This window comes from Perna viridis, chromosome 1 (genome assembly GCF_037379345.1).
Source record: "Perna viridis isolate PV_CMFRI_1.1 ecotype Kerala chromosome 1, ASM3737934v1, whole genome shotgun sequence".
Taxonomy (NCBI): Eukaryota; Metazoa; Mollusca; class Bivalvia; order Mytilida; family Mytilidae; genus Perna; species Perna viridis.
The window spans coordinates 68,967,304-68,987,812 of record NC_142445.1 but is presented as its reverse complement, the minus strand read 5'-3'; the positions used below and the strand labels follow the sequence as shown (position 1 = coordinate 68,987,812).

At 32.7% G+C, this 20,509-nt stretch overlaps 1 protein-coding gene across 7 annotated transcripts in view; it reads left to right on the top strand.

Moving 5' to 3' along the window:
• The window catches only part of LOC148630142 (regulator of G protein signaling 22-like), a 50,837-nt gene that overhangs the window by 22,760 nt on the left and 7,568 nt on the right, over positions 1-20,509 (top strand). For 4 of the 7 annotated variants that reach the window (XM_088561625.1, XM_088561646.1, XM_088561655.1 and 1 more), the window contains 16 exons: positions 2,717-2,947; positions 3,215-4,482; positions 6,303-6,464; positions 6,971-7,148; positions 8,893-9,095; positions 9,529-9,934; positions 10,208-10,309; positions 12,782-12,976; positions 13,331-13,414; positions 14,105-14,437; positions 14,891-15,118; positions 15,465-15,629; positions 16,235-16,414; positions 17,070-17,231; positions 19,642-19,659; positions 20,460-20,498. In XM_088561625.1, coding sequence (XP_088417751.1) covers positions 2,717-2,947; positions 3,215-4,482; positions 6,303-6,464; positions 6,971-7,148; positions 8,893-9,095; positions 9,529-9,934; positions 10,208-10,309; positions 12,782-12,976; positions 13,331-13,414; positions 14,105-14,437; positions 14,891-15,118; positions 15,465-15,629; positions 16,235-16,414; positions 17,070-17,231; positions 19,642-19,659; positions 20,460-20,498 — 3,954 coding nt within the window. The remainder of the gene's footprint in view (positions 1-2,716; positions 2,948-3,214; positions 4,483-6,302; positions 6,465-6,970; positions 7,149-8,892; positions 9,096-9,528; positions 9,935-10,207; positions 10,310-12,781; positions 12,977-13,330; positions 13,415-14,104; positions 14,438-14,890; positions 15,119-15,464; positions 15,630-16,234; positions 16,415-17,069; positions 17,232-19,641; positions 19,660-20,459; positions 20,499-20,509) is intronic. The other 3 variants (XM_088561637.1, XM_088561661.1, XM_088561666.1) reach the window with 3 other exon arrangements.

The window sequence follows — 20,509 nt, the reverse complement described above, 5'->3', positions numbered from 1 at the left end:
GTACTGAACAAACATTATAAAATAGAAAACTTTATACATGAAACGAAACACTATTTCAGCTTTGTTCACTTTCAATTTATTGTATAGTAGGGAGTTTACTTTTATTTTATGGTAACAGAAGAGGCGGAACAAATATAGAGTTTAACTTTCGTTACTAACTTATTTGCAAACATTATTTCTTCAATTCTAATTCCAAATTGAGTTAAACAACTTTTCTATTACATGGGAAAGTTATTTTTCTGGCATTTTGTCTAGCCAACATTAAGGAGTTGAAGATGAGTGTTGACCTTTGACCTTATTGTAAATGATAAGTGTAGTTCTATTTGAGAATTAGTTTTCAGCTTTTGTCATGAAAGTTTATCACTGTATATGTCTCTGCTCCAGGAATTTAGACATGTTCCATTTCTCTGCAAATTAATCAAACTAGAACTTTACTTTATTAGATAACAGAAATACTCCACAAATAATACCAATATAGCTAACTTATTTTAATCAGTTTGACAATTTCAATTTCATCCCACCACTTCACATTTCAAATGTATATTACAGTAGTTATAATAGGTTTAAGATCTGTTTTATCCTGAATGATGGATTAATTCCTATGAAATCTTTTAGATAAGACCATATCAAAGCTTAAGTAAGACCGATCGTGCAAGCCTTACTTGACCGATCAAATATTACAGGGTTATTCTGTGGGTATTGTGGAGGGCTTGTAAACAAAGTCATATTTGTATATCCTTGTTGACAGTGTTGTCTCATGTGTTGCCAATGACACTTTAGTTTAAATTAGAATGAGCCCCTTTTTATTAAACCACGTTACGATTTTTAACACTTTCTTAGGACAAAAGATCCTTTTAAAATTAGGTAGGTATTGTTGCAGACACGGTACCTGTTAATGATTTTATGATGGCCATTCATGATATTGGCTTTATACCTTGATAGATATCCTAATTCAAATTTCATGCTCTGTCGGTTTTACTTTACTCATGTTTGGAGATTAAAAAAATGTCAAGTAGTAGATGTGCTTTTGAATTTTTATTGCCTCATAAAATGTATACATGAAATGTACTTGTAAAAGTTAGATTCTTTCCTGAAAGGGTTCAAACTGTTTTATCTCTTCATAAGCTTATGAATATGAAAAGATTTACAGCTGATTTAAGTTTATAAGGGTATAAAATATAAATATTTGGCAATATATATTTGTCATGTTTGCATGTCTCTTCATGTTATTTTACCTTAAAGAAAATATGTTACACTATACTCCATTACATAATTTATCATGCAAACTAATTATATTATTTTACTTCCCCTATTTTTGAAAAAAATAGACTATATGAGGACAGGGGGCACTATTCATTTGTTCGATTCTTTTTAACTCACCTGAACCAAAAGTCCATGCAAGCTTATATCCATTCAAATTGTTTTAACCAACTTTCTCAGAATGTAATATGCAAAATGTTATTATGAATTTCATTTTTTTTTTCATTTTATGACTTTGCTATACATTGTATACTGAAAATTGAATTGATGATATAATGTTGTGAATATTTGTCAATCACATTGTTTTTTTTTTCAGGAATATAGAAACACACATTTAGATTCATTTATAATACATGAAGAAATTTATATACAAAAGCAAGATACTATCATGAAAATTTATCCCATGATTTCAATTCCTTTTAATCTATCATAATGTTGGGGTAGCATCTTTCCATATACATGTAATTTATTCATGTGTCAATTTAAGGTACAAGTATTTATGACAAGATATCATTCAATACAAAAAATATCATGTTAAGAGACATTATTTCTTAGCCAAGTGGCAGAATTTTTTCCCAATACTTCTCCTTATTGGAAAAAGATGATTTAATTAAACATCTTACTTGGTTACCATAACAATAAAGTCAGAAATTTTGATTAAGCAGCATGCAATTAGTCTTTGAGAAGTATGAAAGGTGGAAATCAGATGACAATCTGATAGCATTAAAACATATTAAAATTTAATAATCAAGGCCAAGCACTTGTTAAGCTCTTCTTATTCCTGACAGAATCCTTCAAAACATAAGAACATTTAAAACCAATATAATGTTCAAGATGCTGGTTTTATAGCTGTTTTCCAAGACTTGCATGAAACATACCTAGTGCAGTGGTTGACTAACTTGTTGGCAATTACAACTTTTAAAGTAAAATTTTCATTATCTGTCTTTTAATGGCGCTACTCTGTGGAAAGTATCATAGCACCCTTCTTAAATTGAAAAGAGTAAGATGACAGAGATGGAAAAAAAAAGATTTAATTAAAAGATAATTAGATATTTACCTTAACTGAATTATGATTTTGTGGTGGAGTTAGCAAGACAGCTTCAAGTAAAAACAAGGATTTTGCAACCAACTCTAAAGGGTGATGGATGAGATTAAAAAAAAAGGGGGTGGGGTCACTGGTGATACTTTACTACTGGCATGATGTACTGACAGTGATGTATCACCAATGAAAAGATTCTCTGTATCAGTATTGATATGTCATTACATTGTCAAATAAATTGTCACAACCAGTATATCATTACATTGTCAAATAAATTGTCACAACCAGTATGTCATTACATCATCAATTGAAACTGCACCTATCTCTGGTAATGATTGTGTTAGGAAAATGTAATCAATCAATCTTAAAAAAAAAACATTGAAATCACCATTAAATTATATTTTTTATTTCTTTTAGTCATTTCCGACTCCTTTGTGTTTTAACAAAGAGAAGACAGGATTTGAAGTGGTCACTGATGCTAGAAAAGAAATTGCCAAACAGATTAAGGCCGCCATAAGGTCACAGAAAAAGCAGTCAAAGATTTATAAAGTTGTAAAGAACCATAGCTACATTGATATACCCCTGATACCTATAGTAGACCCTGAAGGACCAGACCAAATTGAGATTAACACCAAATATACTGTTACAGTGAGTTTGTTATACTCAGTCATAGCATTGTCATACACTTTCTGTCGTTTGTTTCATAAACCCTATCTGCTAAATGTGTAGGCTATTATGATAAACACAAAACTAATGTACATTTGTTGTAAAAGCTGCAAGCTTAATGCTTTGATACGTCATTACCAAACAGGAAACACCCAAGAGTTGAATATGACATTGATATAAATATTAGTAATAATACATGGTTTTGATGGTGTCTTTATACTCATGCATATACAAAATTTATGTTTGTAGACATTAAACAAGGAACAAGGAATACATTGGGTAAAAGAACGTAGAATGCCAGCATTTTTGGAAAGTGACCTCTACATGGAGTACCGAATTGCTAATCTGGTATCTCAAGCCAAAATAACCGGTGACCAGGGGGAATATATTCTGATGAGGATAGATTTCAAACCTAAGACTTTAAAGTCTCGGAAGAAAGTTGTTGAGGATGAAGTTCAAATAGATCCAAAGGAACAGTTGATGAAAGAAATGTATGTCTGCATGGGAAATGCATCAACAACTGACACTGAAGCCTGGTTCACTGCTGCTACCATGGCAACAGGAACCAGTGTTACCTCATCATCAGATAGGCCAAGGAGTGCTGAACTTAAAACAAAAAGACCAACAAGTGCAAGACCTGTAAGTGCATATAGTTCTGTAGACAGTTATAGAAGGACAGAAAGTGGTTATGGATCTTCAATGAAGAGTTCATTCAGTGTCTTAAAACAAAATCAGGAAGATAACTATGATGTTTATTCCAGTAAATTGTTTGCTGTTGATGGCAAACCTATGACCCCACGACCTACAGACTCTGTTTGTGCTGTTACTGAGGATTATAGTGATACGCGTAAAAGACCGTACAGTTCTACTGTATATTGTACTCCAAAAGTAGATAATAGTGATAGTGAATCAGGATTTGATGTTGGTGATGATACAGACTCTGTTGATTCTAAAGATAATAAGGAAGAAGAAACAATAGATCTTTCACAGGAAGAAAAGTCAGATTTATCCAGGAAAGGAAGTTCTGATAGTTTAGTATTTAAAAATATAGATGACATTGGCTCTGCTATTGTTGGTGCTGTCTTAAAGAGAACTTTGTCATCCATGTTAAATGTATTGGAAAGTGAACTTCCTGCTAATCTTATAGAGCAAATACCAGGCTCCGAACTCTCAAAGAGTTTATCCTTGGAAAATTTAGATAAAATATCATTGCAAGAGGAAGTGCAATTGTCAGAAGAGGATAAGGAGGTTGCCAAGGTAACAGAGAGTAAGACAGAAGATGATCAGAAAAAAGATGAGGAAAGTGATGCTGATTCATTGTTGGATAGTGAAGAAGATTATGAAGAAAGCGACACATTTTTCAGGAAAAATAGAAGAAAGATGTACAAACTTACAAATAGGAAAGGAATAGAAAAGTTTAAGACATTTTTGAATGGAACCATGGGAGAGAGACAGTGGAATTTGTGGTTAGACATTGATAAAACCAGGTTCATGACAGATAATGATGCTGTTTATAAGTAAGTGTAACCAGCAATACAAAAAACCTGTATCAATATTTAGCTTAAGATACTCATGTAAAATTAGTACTTTCTGTGTAAAATTACCCAGTTATCTGTATACAAAGACTACAATATTGATCTCCCTTTGAAGGTCATGTAAGACCGTTTTTTTCTGTAGGTCAAATGAACCTCTCCTAAATTAGGCTGTAGAAGTACTAGTAAACAATCAACTATCTTAATAAGTATTGTTCCAACCTTCTAATCGCATCTTTCCTTGAACTATGTTGTCATTAAATGAGAACAAAATTTTGCAAAGTCCAAATTACGTGATTTTACCTACTGATATTAACATTACTTAGATTGAAGACTATTTTGGGCTTCTGTATGTACTATAACAGAATGTAAAATATCACTCAAATATGACTATAGATGAAAGAGTATGTGTATTGAGGTTAATGCTATTCTTTAAAGACAATTCTATAGATAAATGATGAACTAAAATATCTATTGGTAACTTATTATACTCATTCAACAGAAAAATTCTCAAAAATTTGCTGTAGGTCTATGATTAAATAAATCTAGTTTCAAACACTGACATAGATTCTCATTTCACTTTTTCAATTTTGTAATCTGCTTGTTTTTTGTTGACTCATTGACAACTTACGATTTGTATTTCTCAATAGATCCCTTCAGCAAACTTGGTTGAATAAATGCATTGACAAAAGCTAATTTAATTTTTTTTTGTAATACAAGTTTTATAAACCTATTAAGATAGTGTTATTTTCAATATGTCTTTTAGAATTTTGAATTTCAATATTGGTAAAAGGTAACCCTTGAACCTTTCCACTTTGACAAAATTTAAAATTGTTGAATTATTTTATTTTCAAATAAGATACTGTATTATTGTCTAAGACATAAACAGTTTTTAAACCTTTTACTGTTTAAATTTTTTCTAGAATAGACTAAGTAAACAGTCAGAAGAAGAAATTAAGACTTGGATACATTAGAAGGCTTTATACTAGAAATGTCAATAGTTTTATCAGCAGTATAATCTCCAAACCATGACAAAGTTACGATAATGAGAATCACTGACTTCTCTCTGCTGAGATCCCCACAGAATCACACATTGGTGAACATTCATTACTTTTTGACACTTTTTGTGTATAGAATTTTATAGATCAGGTAAAACCAGTAGGACCTGAAACTTAAATTAAAACATGTCAGAATGTATAGTTATACTGCCAATGTATAGTTTACATTGCCATTTCTTTACATTGTTGGTCATTGTCAGTTTATTTGTTTAAATTCAAAACACTGATTCAACCCACTGATAATCAAAAATCTATCAATAGGGTCTTGGTCAATGTTTTTATAAAGTTCTATTATATTGTTGTAGAATTTTAATTTGTTTGTGTCAAGATGATTAAAACCAGATTAAAATAGATTACCGAACTCACAAAATGGCATTACCTATCTCGTGTAAGAAAGGAACTTAGAGACACTAAACCTATTTGGAGTAGTGGAGGGTAGTTCTTTTCCAATCATGAGTACATAATGATTTTAGTACATACATATAATACAATTGCTGCCTACATGGGTGCTTGCAAAGAGAGATAATCCAACTTAAGATTTAACATTTTCATTCCAAGTGGAATAGGTGTGTCCTTTGCTCACTAAATCTTGTTTCTATAAGATACAAGTTTCTTATTGCTTTTTCTTCTTGTTTTCATGACTTGAATCTCTATAATGACAAAATCTATTGAATTAATTTTGTGTTGTTAGTCCCTACTTATTTTGATACTTATGTATGGAGTAGGTGATAATTAATGTAATTACAGACACTTACAAGAGATGAGAGACAAGTATTTCATCCCAGGATCATTGTTTGAGCTGACAACAGAACAAAAGACTGACCTCAAACTTACTACTCCTTCATCATGGACCAAGGAACATCTTATTGAAGTTCAGAATAAAATAGCTGAACCATTGGTCCTATACTGGTAAAGTTACATTGAGTGTAATGTTGTATAAATTACATCAAAATACAAAAAATAAACATAAGAAATGACACCACATTGTAAACACATGTTGTAACTTTTTCAAGATCATGTAAGAAATGTTACAGACATAACCCTAACCTTAACCCCTAACCCCTTACCCCTAACCCTAACCCTTTTTTTCAAATTATTTTTTTGATATTGATACTTTTAAGAGAGAAACGGTTAAGGTCAAAGGAGAAGATTTCTAGTCATTAAAACAATTTTTTACATTCTAATGTACCAATTTGTGTTCTACTTTCTAAGGAAAGCTTGTGCAGTTAGCATAAGTAACCAGATATGATTTACCTTAAAATATAGTATTCCTTGAACTTGATTTGCATTGAAAAAAGTCCTTTCAATGTGATTCTATCTTTGAAGTTTGTGATTCGTTACGCATGTCATCATATACTTTTCAAGTAAAAGCATCTTTATTTAAACTTTCTGTTCTTTTTTTTATTTGATTTTAGGGCACCAAGATTTTTATTGTCACAGCTCAGGAAGACAGACCCAGCTAAGCATGCTGAGTATCTAAACCTTAAGTACTTAAAGTCTAGACCAGATGTATTTCCTACCCGACCAGCAGCTAAATTACTGCCTCTTAGACCCAAGTCATGTTTTCCAAAGTTTAGAGAACAATCAGTAGAGGTAGGAATATCAACATCAGGACAAAATACATGATATTGCATGTCTAATGATATCTGTTGTAATACCATGAACATCAGGACAAAATACATGATATTGCATGTCTAATGATATCTGTTGTAATACAATGAACATCAGGACAAAATACATGATATTGCATGTCTAATGATATCTGTTGTACTACAATGAACATCAGGACAAAATACATGATATTGCATGTCTAATGATATCTGTTGTAATACCATGAACATCAGGACAAAATACATGATATTACATGTCTAATGATATCTGTTGTACTACAATGAACATCAGGACAAAATACATGATATTGCATGTCTAATGATATCTGTTGTAATACAATGAACATCAGGACAAAATACATGATATAGCATGTCTAATGATATCTATTGTAATACCATGAACATCAGGACAAAATACATGATATTACATGTCTAATGATATCTGTTGTTATATTGCTATGATTTACATACCTTACAGGAGTGTGTAAAAGAAAATATGCATGTGTTTCTTAACACAATATCCGTATCAAGGTCTCACTAACCACTTCTAACATTTCCATTACTTTACATGTTAAAAGTTTCACTGTGAATTCCCAGGACAAATGACATATTAAAGTTGTATACCGTTGCAAAGCTTGGAAAATAAGGCTTCCAAAATCATTATGCTAATGGTACGATGATTGTAGAAATTCTTCACAAAATTTACTTGAATAAATAATACTGAAAATCCTCATTTTTACCTGTTCTGCTAACTGACAGCATGGAGGCAAATTACTCACACATGTAAACAATATTCATACACTTTTGTAGTTAATTACATATATGATTTTAAAGTACACATTCTCAGCTTCATTTTGACTACTTTTAATGATAATACACACAAATAATGCACTTACAATGCATATGTCTAGGTTCAGTGTGTTTTTGGTACTACATAGGGGGTTGGCCATTTGACCCGGAAGTGGTTAGTGAGACCCAAGTACCCCTATTGATGTCAGGCTATCCATATCAAGTCCCCTATTAATGTCAGGGTATCCATATCAAGTACCCGTATTGATATCACAATATACATATCAAGTACTCCTATTGATGTCAGGATATCCATATCAAGTACCCCTATTGATGTCACGATATCCATATCAAGTAACCCTATTGATGTCACGATATCAAGTACTCCTATTGATGTCACGATATCCATATCAAGTACCCCTATTGATGTCACGATACCCATATCAAGTAACCCTATTGATGTCATGATATCAAGTACCCCTATTGATGTCATGATATCCATATCAAGTACCCCTATTGATGTTACGATATCCATATCAAGTACTGCTATTGATGTCACAATATCAAGTACCCTATTGATGTCATGATATCCATATCAAGTACCCCTATTGATGTCGGATAATGGTTGCAGTATTCTTTCTTTCAGTACAGATTAAAATAATTTAAAGTAGGAAGTTATTGAAAGATATAAAAATGTGATTTGTTTGCAAATGAGACAGTCATCCACCAAAAGCCAAGCAACAAACAATTAAACTTCTACAGGTTACCCTGTGTTCTTCAATGATGGGCCAAACCCACATCATAAAGCAAGCTGTGAAAGGCCCCATAATGAATGAAGTGAAACTATTTATAATTTAGTTTATTTTACCTACAATAAAGTGTTGACGAAAAAAATCATTTTGTTTCATAAATCATTTGTAGTCTCATTTGCATTCCAGCATTTACCTCTAACTGTTACCCATGATGAAACATTTTTGTGTAAGACATCCCCTCCAGTTGGTTACCGTAGAAGCTACTCATCATCTGCATTTACTTATGAAAAACTTCATGGCAGTAAGCTTTCCAGGGAGGAGAAGGCAGCCTTAATACCAAAGATATCTGTACAGAAAAACAAACCTAAAATATCTGGCATCAAATCAAGGTATCATTTGTAATTTACTCTTCCATTCCAAACATAGCTCTGCTGATAAAAAAAGGAAAAAAATATGATAAATTTCTTTTTGACAGTGTATGGACTTACATAAAGACTGCATAATACTTTATTTTTCCAAAAAATCTTCATTTATTTTTTAATTGAAAAAATGTTTATTTCACAGTTTACAACATCTTGATAACTTAAAAATAATTATCAAAAAATATACATTAATAGTCAACCAGAATTGTTTTGTAAAATGTAGCCCTCTCATCAAATATTACATTAGCATCAGGTAGTTAATCTAAAGCATAGAAACAAATGTAAATTGACAGATAACCAGATGTATGATAGGTTTCACTGCACTAAGTACAGACAAATATAGAATACAAGAAATTTTCAAATAGTTCTCTTTCATTATAAACCAATTTTCTTTAAACAGGCCATCAACCGCTGGATCATCACGATCAGTATCAGGCAACAAGACTCATCCCTTGTCTACCAGCAAATCATCCTCTCGACCAAACACCGCACAACCAGGATCCCGTCCAGTTTCTGGACATCCAGGGTTTCGCCCTGACTCTAAAACTCTGCAGCCTGATACCCTGCCAACTCGTCCAATATCAGCACGCCATCTGGGGAGTAGAGAAGGATCATCTGTCAGCACACCACAAACACAACCACGACAACGTCCCCATACAGCTGGATACACAAGATCTGATTCTACGAATTCTGATGAATCTGATTTTATTGGTGGAAATCGTATGGAAGCACTACTTCAGGCTTTACATCATGAAAGAGAGGCTGGAGGCTTCTTTAACAAGTTTATCAACAGAAGTGGAAACAGGGTTTGCTTTAAAAATATTATAAAGCTATCATATTGATAAAATAAGTAGTGGTATTCTTTTTATTTTCACTTTGCAAATCTGGCTTTCTAACTAAGTACAGTTAATACTTTTTTTTATGTGAAAATGTTAACTATCTAAGATTCCAATAGTACTATTTTATTGTAGTAGGTAAACCTTAGAGTCAAGCTACTCTATAGATAAGGTCAACTATCAGGATCGAAATTATACTTTGTGTAAAGGGAGATAATTCAACATTTTAGATTTTTTTTTCAGTTATGGATAAATTGTTTGAATTTCTGGACAGAAGTACAAGATTATCACTGGTTATTCTACACAGATTTCATAGATCCTTATATACTGCAGAAAAAAGCCAAGGTAAGTACAAAAATTATCACTTATTTTTTTCCTAAATAGTTTGCACACATCCTTCTACAGAAGAAGGCTAAGATAAGTACCATATATACTCACGGATAAGTCAATACGCATGTAAGTCGGGAACCCCCTTCTTGGACCAAAAATTCTGGAATCTAGCCTTGACCCGCTTATAAGTCAGACTGAACTCGGACTGAATTTTTACAGGTACAACAATCAGTGAAACTGTAAGGAAGAGCACAATTTTTGGTGGAAAATGTGAAGAATGATCAATTGTTTGTTTTTTCTTTTTTTTTGTGTGTGTGTGTGTGCTGTGTAAGTTTTTACATCTAGGGTGTACATTGTGTCTGATCAACATAAACATGTGTATGTTTTTTTTTGTTTTTTTAATCAAATTGCTCTGTACATATTTGAAATGATTTACATAATAAATATAACAAGCCATTTGAGTTGTCATCATTCTTCAATGTTTACCGGTGACCCAAGCAAGCGTGACCACCATTTTTACGATAATTTGTTTATACAACTAATGACCAGATTAGAATAAGAAAAAAACTAAGAACTGTGAAGAACAATTTTTTAACGGAAACTTGGACACCTATTGAGATCAAAGGATTTTAATAAATTAATTACCCATTAATGTGATTAAAGGATGGTTCTCTTTGACATATACACCATACCTATTATCGTTATATTGTTATGAAATTACCAATAAAGATAATGTTGACGTCTTTTTATTATAATTTAAAATTAAACTTTAATTATTTCTTAGCATTGCTAATATTACTTGTAGACTACCGTACATCGCTTAGTCACGTTTCGTGCCATCTTTTTGGTATTCAGATATATGCAACAACCATGTGACATGCAAGTGAAAATAACAAACACAAGAAGCTATGCAGGAAATACAAATTTTATTATAGATAGTTTAGTTGTAAGGCATTTTAATAATAAAACTGCAAATATTCATTTATTTCATCACTTTATAAGCATACACAACAATAACAAATATGACATATAGGTCGACTTTTACAATACACAAGTATGGAGCCGATCTGACTGTTAAAGGTAGATGTCATTTTCATGTCAATACCTTGATTCTCCCACTTGCTCCGACTAGAATTTTTAACCTATGGCTAAGATCTTGCTTATAAGTCAGAACTGACCCATGTAGGTACGAGTGTCAAAAGAATAGACCTGCAGCAGCACTAAGCTTGTCGTAAAAGGCGACTAAATAGCGCTCAGAACCCTAGCCAGGGGTTAGGGCGCTCTGCCCAAAGAGCAACTGGGTTGTGTGGAATGGGGTACCCCTGGTGTGTTACATGCTGGAGTTGTCAGGCTATAATACGGAAAACCTGACCGCAAACCATAGTGGTGCACCATGTTGGGAAAGATGCTATGTTCCTTGCACGTTAAAAAACCCTAGTGGTGTTCTCCCTGAGTAGGAACCATAGGGCTCCGCCACAGGAGGCTAAATTTCCTGACCCTACCCACCTCTCCTTATTTCCAGTTGCAATCAAAATTTGTCGACCCCATTATACTTGTCTCCCATCCCATTTTTCATTTCATCATCATTTCATGTTCATTTTATCATCCACTTCATGTTCATCGCCTGAATATAGCTGAAATATTGCTGCTCAGGCGTTAAACCCCAACAATCAAACAAACAATAAGTCGGAACCCCTCTTAGAATCTCAAAATTTACTCCCAAAAAACTTATACGCAAGTATATACAGTACATACTTAATTGATTGCAAGATATTAGGGGGAAACAACAGTTATTATATTAAAGAACTATTTGATTATTTTGACCCCTCCACACCCTATAGTAATCAGTCTGTCCATCTGTGTGTCCATCCATCTGTGACAAATCTTGTGTAGGTTGTTTTCTTTTGGTGTAGGCTGTTGATATTTGGCATTAGGGTAGACCAGCTCAAGACAATGTAACACTTACTATGGCTGATGAGATTTGACCTTAAACTTTGACCTCAAGGTCAAATTAATTATTTTGCAATGCAGATTTTTGTCTGGTCTGTAACTTTGTTGTCTTTTGGTGGAGGCACTTTATATTTTGCATGATGATAGATAAGCTCAAGACCATGTGTTATGTACCATATTTGGTGACCATTGAACTGGAACTTTGCTCTCAAGGTCAAATAAATGATTTGTGCATAACTTTTGTGTCTCGGCTGTAATGAGTTTTACATGATTAGTTGAATGTGTTGTGCAGGACTGATGTGCACACAGCAGGCCCATCTCAGTGATATCAAGTTTTCCCTCACTGTTTATGAAAAGGAAGAGGAAAACTCTACCCCATTCAATTATTCATAGATTTTGTCACTGTAACAATTTAAATAAATACATATGTACTAGAATATAGTCTTTCAAATATACTTTTGTTTTTGGACAATAGCCATGTCATTCTAACTCATTAAGCAAACACAAATATGATTTTAACATTATTTTATTTTTCAGACAATATATTCCAAGTACGTAGTAGTTGGAGGTCCTCGTAACATCCAATGTAACTATGCCATCAGACGTGAAATTGCACGCTGTCTTCAGCCACCATTTGAAGAGCTATTTGACTCTGCTGAGGAATATGCAATTACAGAGCTGTATGTTGCCTGGACACAGATGATCACTGTGGACATGAAAACATATGGCAAGGTTAGTTTTCCAAAATCATGTATTCATAGAAAAACAATTTGTGACACACAATAAAGGATAACAAAAAAATTTTATTTCAAAACCCAAATTCTATAATTCTTGACATCTTAAATCAAAAAGAGTCAGTTAATGAAATTCCTATAGTTTCACTATTTGTTGACAAGTCTATCAGGTGTTGGGTCAGAATTTTTATAATAGTGTGAAATTAAAGAGTAATCAAGATTCTAGTTGCAATCAAAAGAATGTAATCCTGGGACAAAGACCGGACAGAGAAAACACACACAACAAAGAACTTGAAATAACTAAAATAATATGTATAAAACTGTGGTGATTATGGTTTTATTCTTTTGACAGGTTGAACTGATCGAGGTTGTAAAGCATTTAGAGACCAGATCTAAGTATGTCCTTAACCTTCAAAAACGAGGTCTTATAAAAGAGGTAAGATTTTTCTAAATATTTATGCTACATTCAGACATATAGGAATATAAATATCTGAAACATGGTTTCTTAGGCAGATCCAGAAAGTTATAAAAGGGAGAGTTCCAATCTTGAAACTTTTTAAAGGTGGGATTCCAGTCAATATATTTTCTGTACTGTTTTGGCTCCTGATTTTACCAACTTAGCTTGTGGATATTGTGTACTGCCTATTTGGATTACAATAAACCATAAAACAATTAACAGTAATGAAAACAGGAGGTTTTGCACCTTAAAAGAACAGATTAAATCCACCATTTCCATGACAAATACCTGTCAGAAACATTCCAGTTGTTCCCAGCTTTCTGTTTTTTTTTTTTGATATTGCCATTTGGTAGGTGGGCTTTCCTGCTTTTGACAATTCATTTTGAATATTGCCTGGAGTTTTTCCCTATATGTATGATAATTTTTATATTACCCTTTATTTGTTCATTTTTGCCCAAATTTAACCTTTTCCAAGAAAACAGGATTTCTACCCCTATACTCCCCTATATCTTCCACTGGGTATCATTGTTACGATTATAAACGGTGTTTAAATTTTCTATATATGGTAGATATTGACTTGATAAATATCAATAATCTTATTTTTTTTATTCATAATTATTTAAAATGTTAAAGCAAATCCAAAATTTACATAATACCACTTAACTTTAGAGGGTACTGACCCCTGAGGACCCAATGGAGAAATATGAAGACCCAGTTTATGATCCCTCACTACTGGAAAAGATTCCTGATGAGTATAAGGACTACACATTAGAGAAGCTAGTAGGGAACAGGATAGAATTAGAAAATTTCCAGGTTTTCTTGAAGGAGAATTATGCTGATACAGACCTTCTTTGCTGGATGGCTATTAGGACATTTCGTAACATTCCATATACTGATGAGAAAGCAAGAGATGAACTAGCAATCTCTATACGAGATAGATATCTTAACCAGAAATATTTCTTTGGTCCTAACAGTCCTGCAGGCAAGAAAGGACAAGAAAAGGTTTGTACTTTAGCATACTTATTCTTTGGACTGACTTTGATAATCTCTTGGTTTCTGTAGTCCCTATGATCACTGATAAGTTTTGGAGGTTGGAGCTCAAGGTCAAATCAGTGATATTTCATGAACAATATGTCCAGATTCACATTTTGTGTCTTTCATAATAGGACCTTCAAATTTGGCATGAAAGTAACCATCAGTCTGTCTTCACCATAAATGATTTATGATCATATCCATAGAGATTGGTTCTGTCTCATTTATTACATTTCTTCCCCACTAGTGGCTCCCAAAAGTGACAATATAATAAACGGGTAGTTCATGAAATAATGGGAAAGTATGTGGAACCGAAGTATTATATATTGTCAGTGACAGTATTTGATCAATAAATATCCTGTTAATGCATTTTGGTTGTTCAAATTGAACAATTTCAGGATAAATGTAATTGGTATGTTGTAGGTAATGGCTGTTGCTGGAGGATATAGTCAGTTGTTTAAGAAAAGACCTCCCAATGAAGTGATGACTGAGGCACAAAAGTACATCAGGGATAGACTGGAAAAAAAATGGCTTCCATTGTTCTTAGCCACATCTGAATTTGCTGATAGACAGAGGCCTAAAGCTGGCATGGATGATGTTGTAGATGATGTCTTAGTTATAAAGAAAAAGAGATCACATAATATCCAGAGGGTATGTATTGTTTAGATCTTTAAAAACAGAAATCTGGTAGATATTATGTACTTTAAAATGAAGTCTTATGATGAAAATGAAATGGGATCTAAATCTTATTGTTATTATACATTGCTTGCTTTTTTTCCTGAAACTTTCCTTGATATTGTAGCTTTCTGAAATTTCTGCTCTTTCGTAGCATGTATGCCAGGAAGAAATACATGTAACAGATTCTTAAGTCCTGTAAATAAGAATGATATATGTGTATGTTTTTTTTATCTTCTGAATTCAAAACAAAGTAGTTTCTGACACATGAAATTATTAGTGTATATGTTTGCTTTTGAAGTTATTTATTTCTTATTGACAGAATTTGGATAATAACAAGTTTATCTCCTCATCCAAAGATGTTATTGTCTTCCGTAAAGCCTTGTTGAACCCTGTGACAGAGTTACAGTTCAGGAGATATGTCTCTATATTTGGTGACAACCTTGAAAATGATGTCCTTTTTTGGAAGGAAGTTCAGGCCTTCAAGGTATGTTTATACATTCTTTTGAAAATCCTACATGCTTGAAGATAGCTAGAGATGACAGGTCTCTATATTTGGTAACAACCTTGAAAATGACATCCTTTTTTGGAAGGAAGTTCAAGCCTTTAAGGTATTGTTTATGCTCCTGGTTTTTAGTGGAGTCTGAGTTGCTCCTTTACTTTTGTTACTTTGTATGTATTATTTTAGTTACTTTATGTTCTCTGATGTTTTTGTCTGTTTTCCATGTCTGGTCTTTGGCCCTGGATTACATTCTTTTGATTTCCACTAGAATCTTTGTTCCCTTGATTACTCTTCCATTCTGGTCTTTGTCCCTGGATTACATTCTTTTGAATTCCGTGATAACCTTGGTTCCCTTGATTACTCTTTATGTTTACACATTCTTTTGAAAATCCTACAAGCTTGAAGAAAGCTAGAGATGGCATATAATTTTTAATGAAGTTTCATTATCACATTTTTTTGTTTGCTTTTGTTGTTAAGCTTTTTTTAATAAATTTGTTTGATTACTAAAAACTTATTATCTGTGTAGTTTGCAATTTTTAAAGGGAGATAATTCATCACTTACACTGTTTTTTACTGTCCACTTCATTCAGGAACTTTACCATGTACACAGTGATGAGAGTTTGATCCAGGAGAAAGTGGGTGTGATCATTAGCTGCTTTATTGACTCCAGTATACCTCCTAGTATACAGATAGATATACCCAATGACATGGCTGAGAAAATTGTTGAGAGGAAGTATGAGAAAACTCCTTACCTCTTCAGGGAGGCTCAGGTTTGTATCATCAATGTAGTATAAACTTTTAAAAATGTTTAGTAAATCAATGAAATAATCTGTGGTGTGAAATATAATAGAATAATTATAGTATTCTCAATGTTTAAATAAAATGCTTGACATATAAAGTTGATATTCTTTCTTTCCCTCATGATGAGGTGTGTTTTCTATTTTCTAACACTAATGATAAAAAAATCCTTTGAGAAATTAAAATTGTGTTGAAATAATTTATAAGAAGTAGTGTATTTAACCCCCCCCCCCCAAAAAAAAAAAAAAAAAAAAAAAACACAACAAAACAAAACAAAAAACAAAAAAAACAGGTTCTACTTTAATCTCTTGTGAAATAAACAATATTTCTTCACTCTTGGGAGTTGAAATAAAGATTCTATCTCTCTTAAGTTTAGATATAAATATTATTCACTCTAACCTGAAGTAGAATTTATACTTATTCTAAAAATTTCAGTGGAAATGTAGATCATCATAATTATGTACATTTGGATTTAATGTAGCAAGTCATGCCTTTGTGATACACATTTTAAATGGTTTTTTTTCTTAAGATAGTTCTAATTTTGGTTTACATTTTTCTAATTTTTCTAATGTTGATAACTACTCAGTTCACTATGTGACAAATTTATTTCCCATTTGTTTATTTCAGTTTACAGTGTTTAGATTTTTATACAAATATTGGGACAAATTCTGTAGTTTTCGGGCTAACCATGCTGAGGAAAAGATCTTACCTACCATTGAGCGAATACGTAAACATGAAAGGGCAAAACAAAGAGCTGAGCAGCAGAAAGCAGAAGAATTGGCTCTAAAGGTAAAGATTGAATTTATTGATATAACAGTATTGTGTTTGGCTAGAAGTAGAAAACATAAATTTTATCACTCTGAAGATGAAGGTTTGGAAACTTTCTTTCTAACACTGAGTTCCATCGGTAATTATTCTTTACACTGCTGTTTCGTTCAAATTTATGGTGTAAAGAAATATACCTGCTGTCTCATCTGAAAATGGTACTTAATTATTGTCCCCTTTCGGCAAATGCCGAAGGGGACAGGTTTGCACTCCGTCCATCCGTCTCTCCGTCAGTCCGTCAGTCACACTTGGTTTTCTGGACTTTTTTTTGTAATGCCTTATCCAATTGATTTCATATTTGGGATATAGTCTTATCATGACAAGTTACAAGTTAAGTTTGAATGACCTTGGGGTTGAGTGATTTGTACGGAAGTTATGGCCCTTTGACATAGAAAATTTCATGAAATTTTATGTTTTCTGGACTTTTTTTTGTAATGCTTCATCCAATTGATTTCATATTTGGTATATAGTCTTATCATGACAAGTTACAAGTTAAGTTTGAATGATGTTACGGTTGAATGATTTTTACGTAAGTTGTGTCCCTTGGACATAGAAAATTTCATAAAATTTTATGTTTTCCAGACTTTTCTTTGTAATGCCTCATCCAATTGATTTCATATTTGTTAGCTAGTCTTATCATGACAAGTTACAAATTAAATATAAATATTATTGCAGCAAAATGGTTTATATGGAACTTATGGCCCTCTGACAGAAAATTACGTAAAATTTTATGTTTCATCATTTTGATGCAAATTGCTGCTGTCATTCTAGAGTTATTTGCCCTTTAATTCATAATAACAAAGTTTTTTTCAACTTTCCAGATGATAGAAAGAGAATGTCTTTATGCAGCTTTCTGTAATGCAAAAATGTTATTATCCACTGTAAAATGAAGCTCAGGTTTGATTTTGATGGAATTTGCATTTTGCTGTTCAAGAGTTAATTTCTCTTGATTTTTAAAAAAATAACACCATCCATTGTTAGTTCACATATATAAAAAAAATCTCATAAAGGCATAAGTTCAAAGGCCGAAAGTTGACACTGTATTGCATCAGCAATACTGTCAGAATGCTTGTTAATATAAGTATTTGGAATCAAAGTGTTGTATTTGTTGTTACTTGTACATAATGGCATACCATGTATTTTCAATTTTAACATTCTGAATTCAAAGAACTGGTAGCTGAAGCTTTTTGTGAAGATACTGCTTATTTAGATCTACATTGTGGAAACCTATTTCAAAAATTATTTACATTACATGAATAGGGGAGATAATTCATAAAATATTTTATACATGTTTGAATAAATCAATTTAGAAGTCTAATCAATAATGCTAGAGACAACAACACACCCCATATTTATGCATTATACATATTGACTTTAATTCCTCAAACAATTTGTAATTTTTCATTGTCAAATTTTAAAAAATTGTCATTGTCAAGGTTCGTACACTTTAACATTGTCAAACTTCAGACATTTGATATTGTCATGGTTCATACAATTTTAAATTGTCATGGGTCATACACTTTGATGTTGTCATGCTTAATACAATTTTAAATTGTCATGGGTCATACACTTTGACATTGTCATGCTTCATACACTTTGTCATGGAGGTCGTGCAGGTCTGGGTGTCAAAAGAATACGCCTGCAGCAGCACTAAGCTTGTTGTCAAAAGCGACTAAATAGTGCTCAGAAACCTAGCCTGGGGCTAGGCGCTCTGCCCAAAGAGTGACTGGGATGTGTGTCCCAGGAGGTGGAATGGGGTACCCCTGACATGTTACGTGCTGGGGTTGTCAGGCTATAATACAGAAAACCTGACCGCAAACCATAATGGAGCACCATGTTGGGAAAGATGCCACATTCCTCACACGTTAAAGAACCCTTCTGTGGTATTCGATAGGAGTAGGAGTCTTTGCAGTCCGCCACAGGAGGCTAAATTGCCCGACCTTACCCATCCCTCCTTTTTATTTTGTGGCAATCAAAATTTGTCAACCCTATTATCCTTGTGTCCCATCCCTTTTTTCATTTCATCGTATCATTTCATATTCATTAATCATCCCTTTCATGTTCATCAATTGAATATAGCTGAAATATTGCTGCTCAGGTGATAAACCACAATAATCAATCAATCTTTGTCATGGATCATGTACTTTGACATTGTCATGCATCATGCACTTTGTTGTGGGTCATACATGGTCATACATTTTGACATTGTCATGCTTCATACATTTTGACATTCTCATGCTTCATACATTTTGACATTGTCATGGTTCATACCTTTTGACATTGTCATTGACCATATATTTATATGTTTTCTGACATTATTATACTTCATTCATTTTGACATGCATTTTGATGTCAATGAGCTATTTTTTCTTAGGAAGCTGAAGATAAAAAGGTAATAATTGTGTCATAGGACTGTGTCACATTTTAACCTTACACATTTTCATTTAATTAGTTTGTATGCCTTCTTTTCAAATTAAATTGCTTTTTGAATAAAGTTCTATTAGATAACTGTTAATTAGATAAACTTATTTTATATTTATTTGTTCTAATTTGAGATACTTTGGAAAAAAAACTTGATTGTTTATGCCTGTGTGAACCAACTACTCCACAATACAGACCCCCTCTTTGCTAAACCAATTAAAATGTTCAGTTCTGTTAAATTGTGTGGATTCCAAGTTCTCATATGCTTTGTGTGACAAAGAATGAAACCTCATTACTGTCTACCATACATCACCACCCATCACTTAACTTGCCTGGTTTATACGGGGCTTTATGTAATCTGTTTTATACACTTTTGAATAAAGGTTGTTTTTTTTCCAACTTTATTGTCTCTTGATCAGTCCGAAATCTAATAGAACACTGTACTTTTCCAATCAAATGATTTATATGATACTTTTTTATTTACTTCTTATGCCAGTAACAATGTATTGTAATTGTAATTTTGATTTACTTAGTGTAAAAAAAATTAACTGACCACAAGAATTAGTGAAATCCAAGTGATGTTTTATCAGTATTACTCAAGCTGAAACCTTTAAATCAAATGGAGAAGATGGAACCTGCACCCTGCTGTTAATTATATGAGAACTGCAGGAATAAGCCCATACTTTTAGACAAGATATATCAATTTAAACAAAGACACATCAAACAATGCCGCCAATAAGACCTATTGTCATATTAAAGAATTTATTTCAGCAAGCTCAGAGAAAAAAGAAACAGAAGTTAGGAATGGTTGTAAGTCCGTG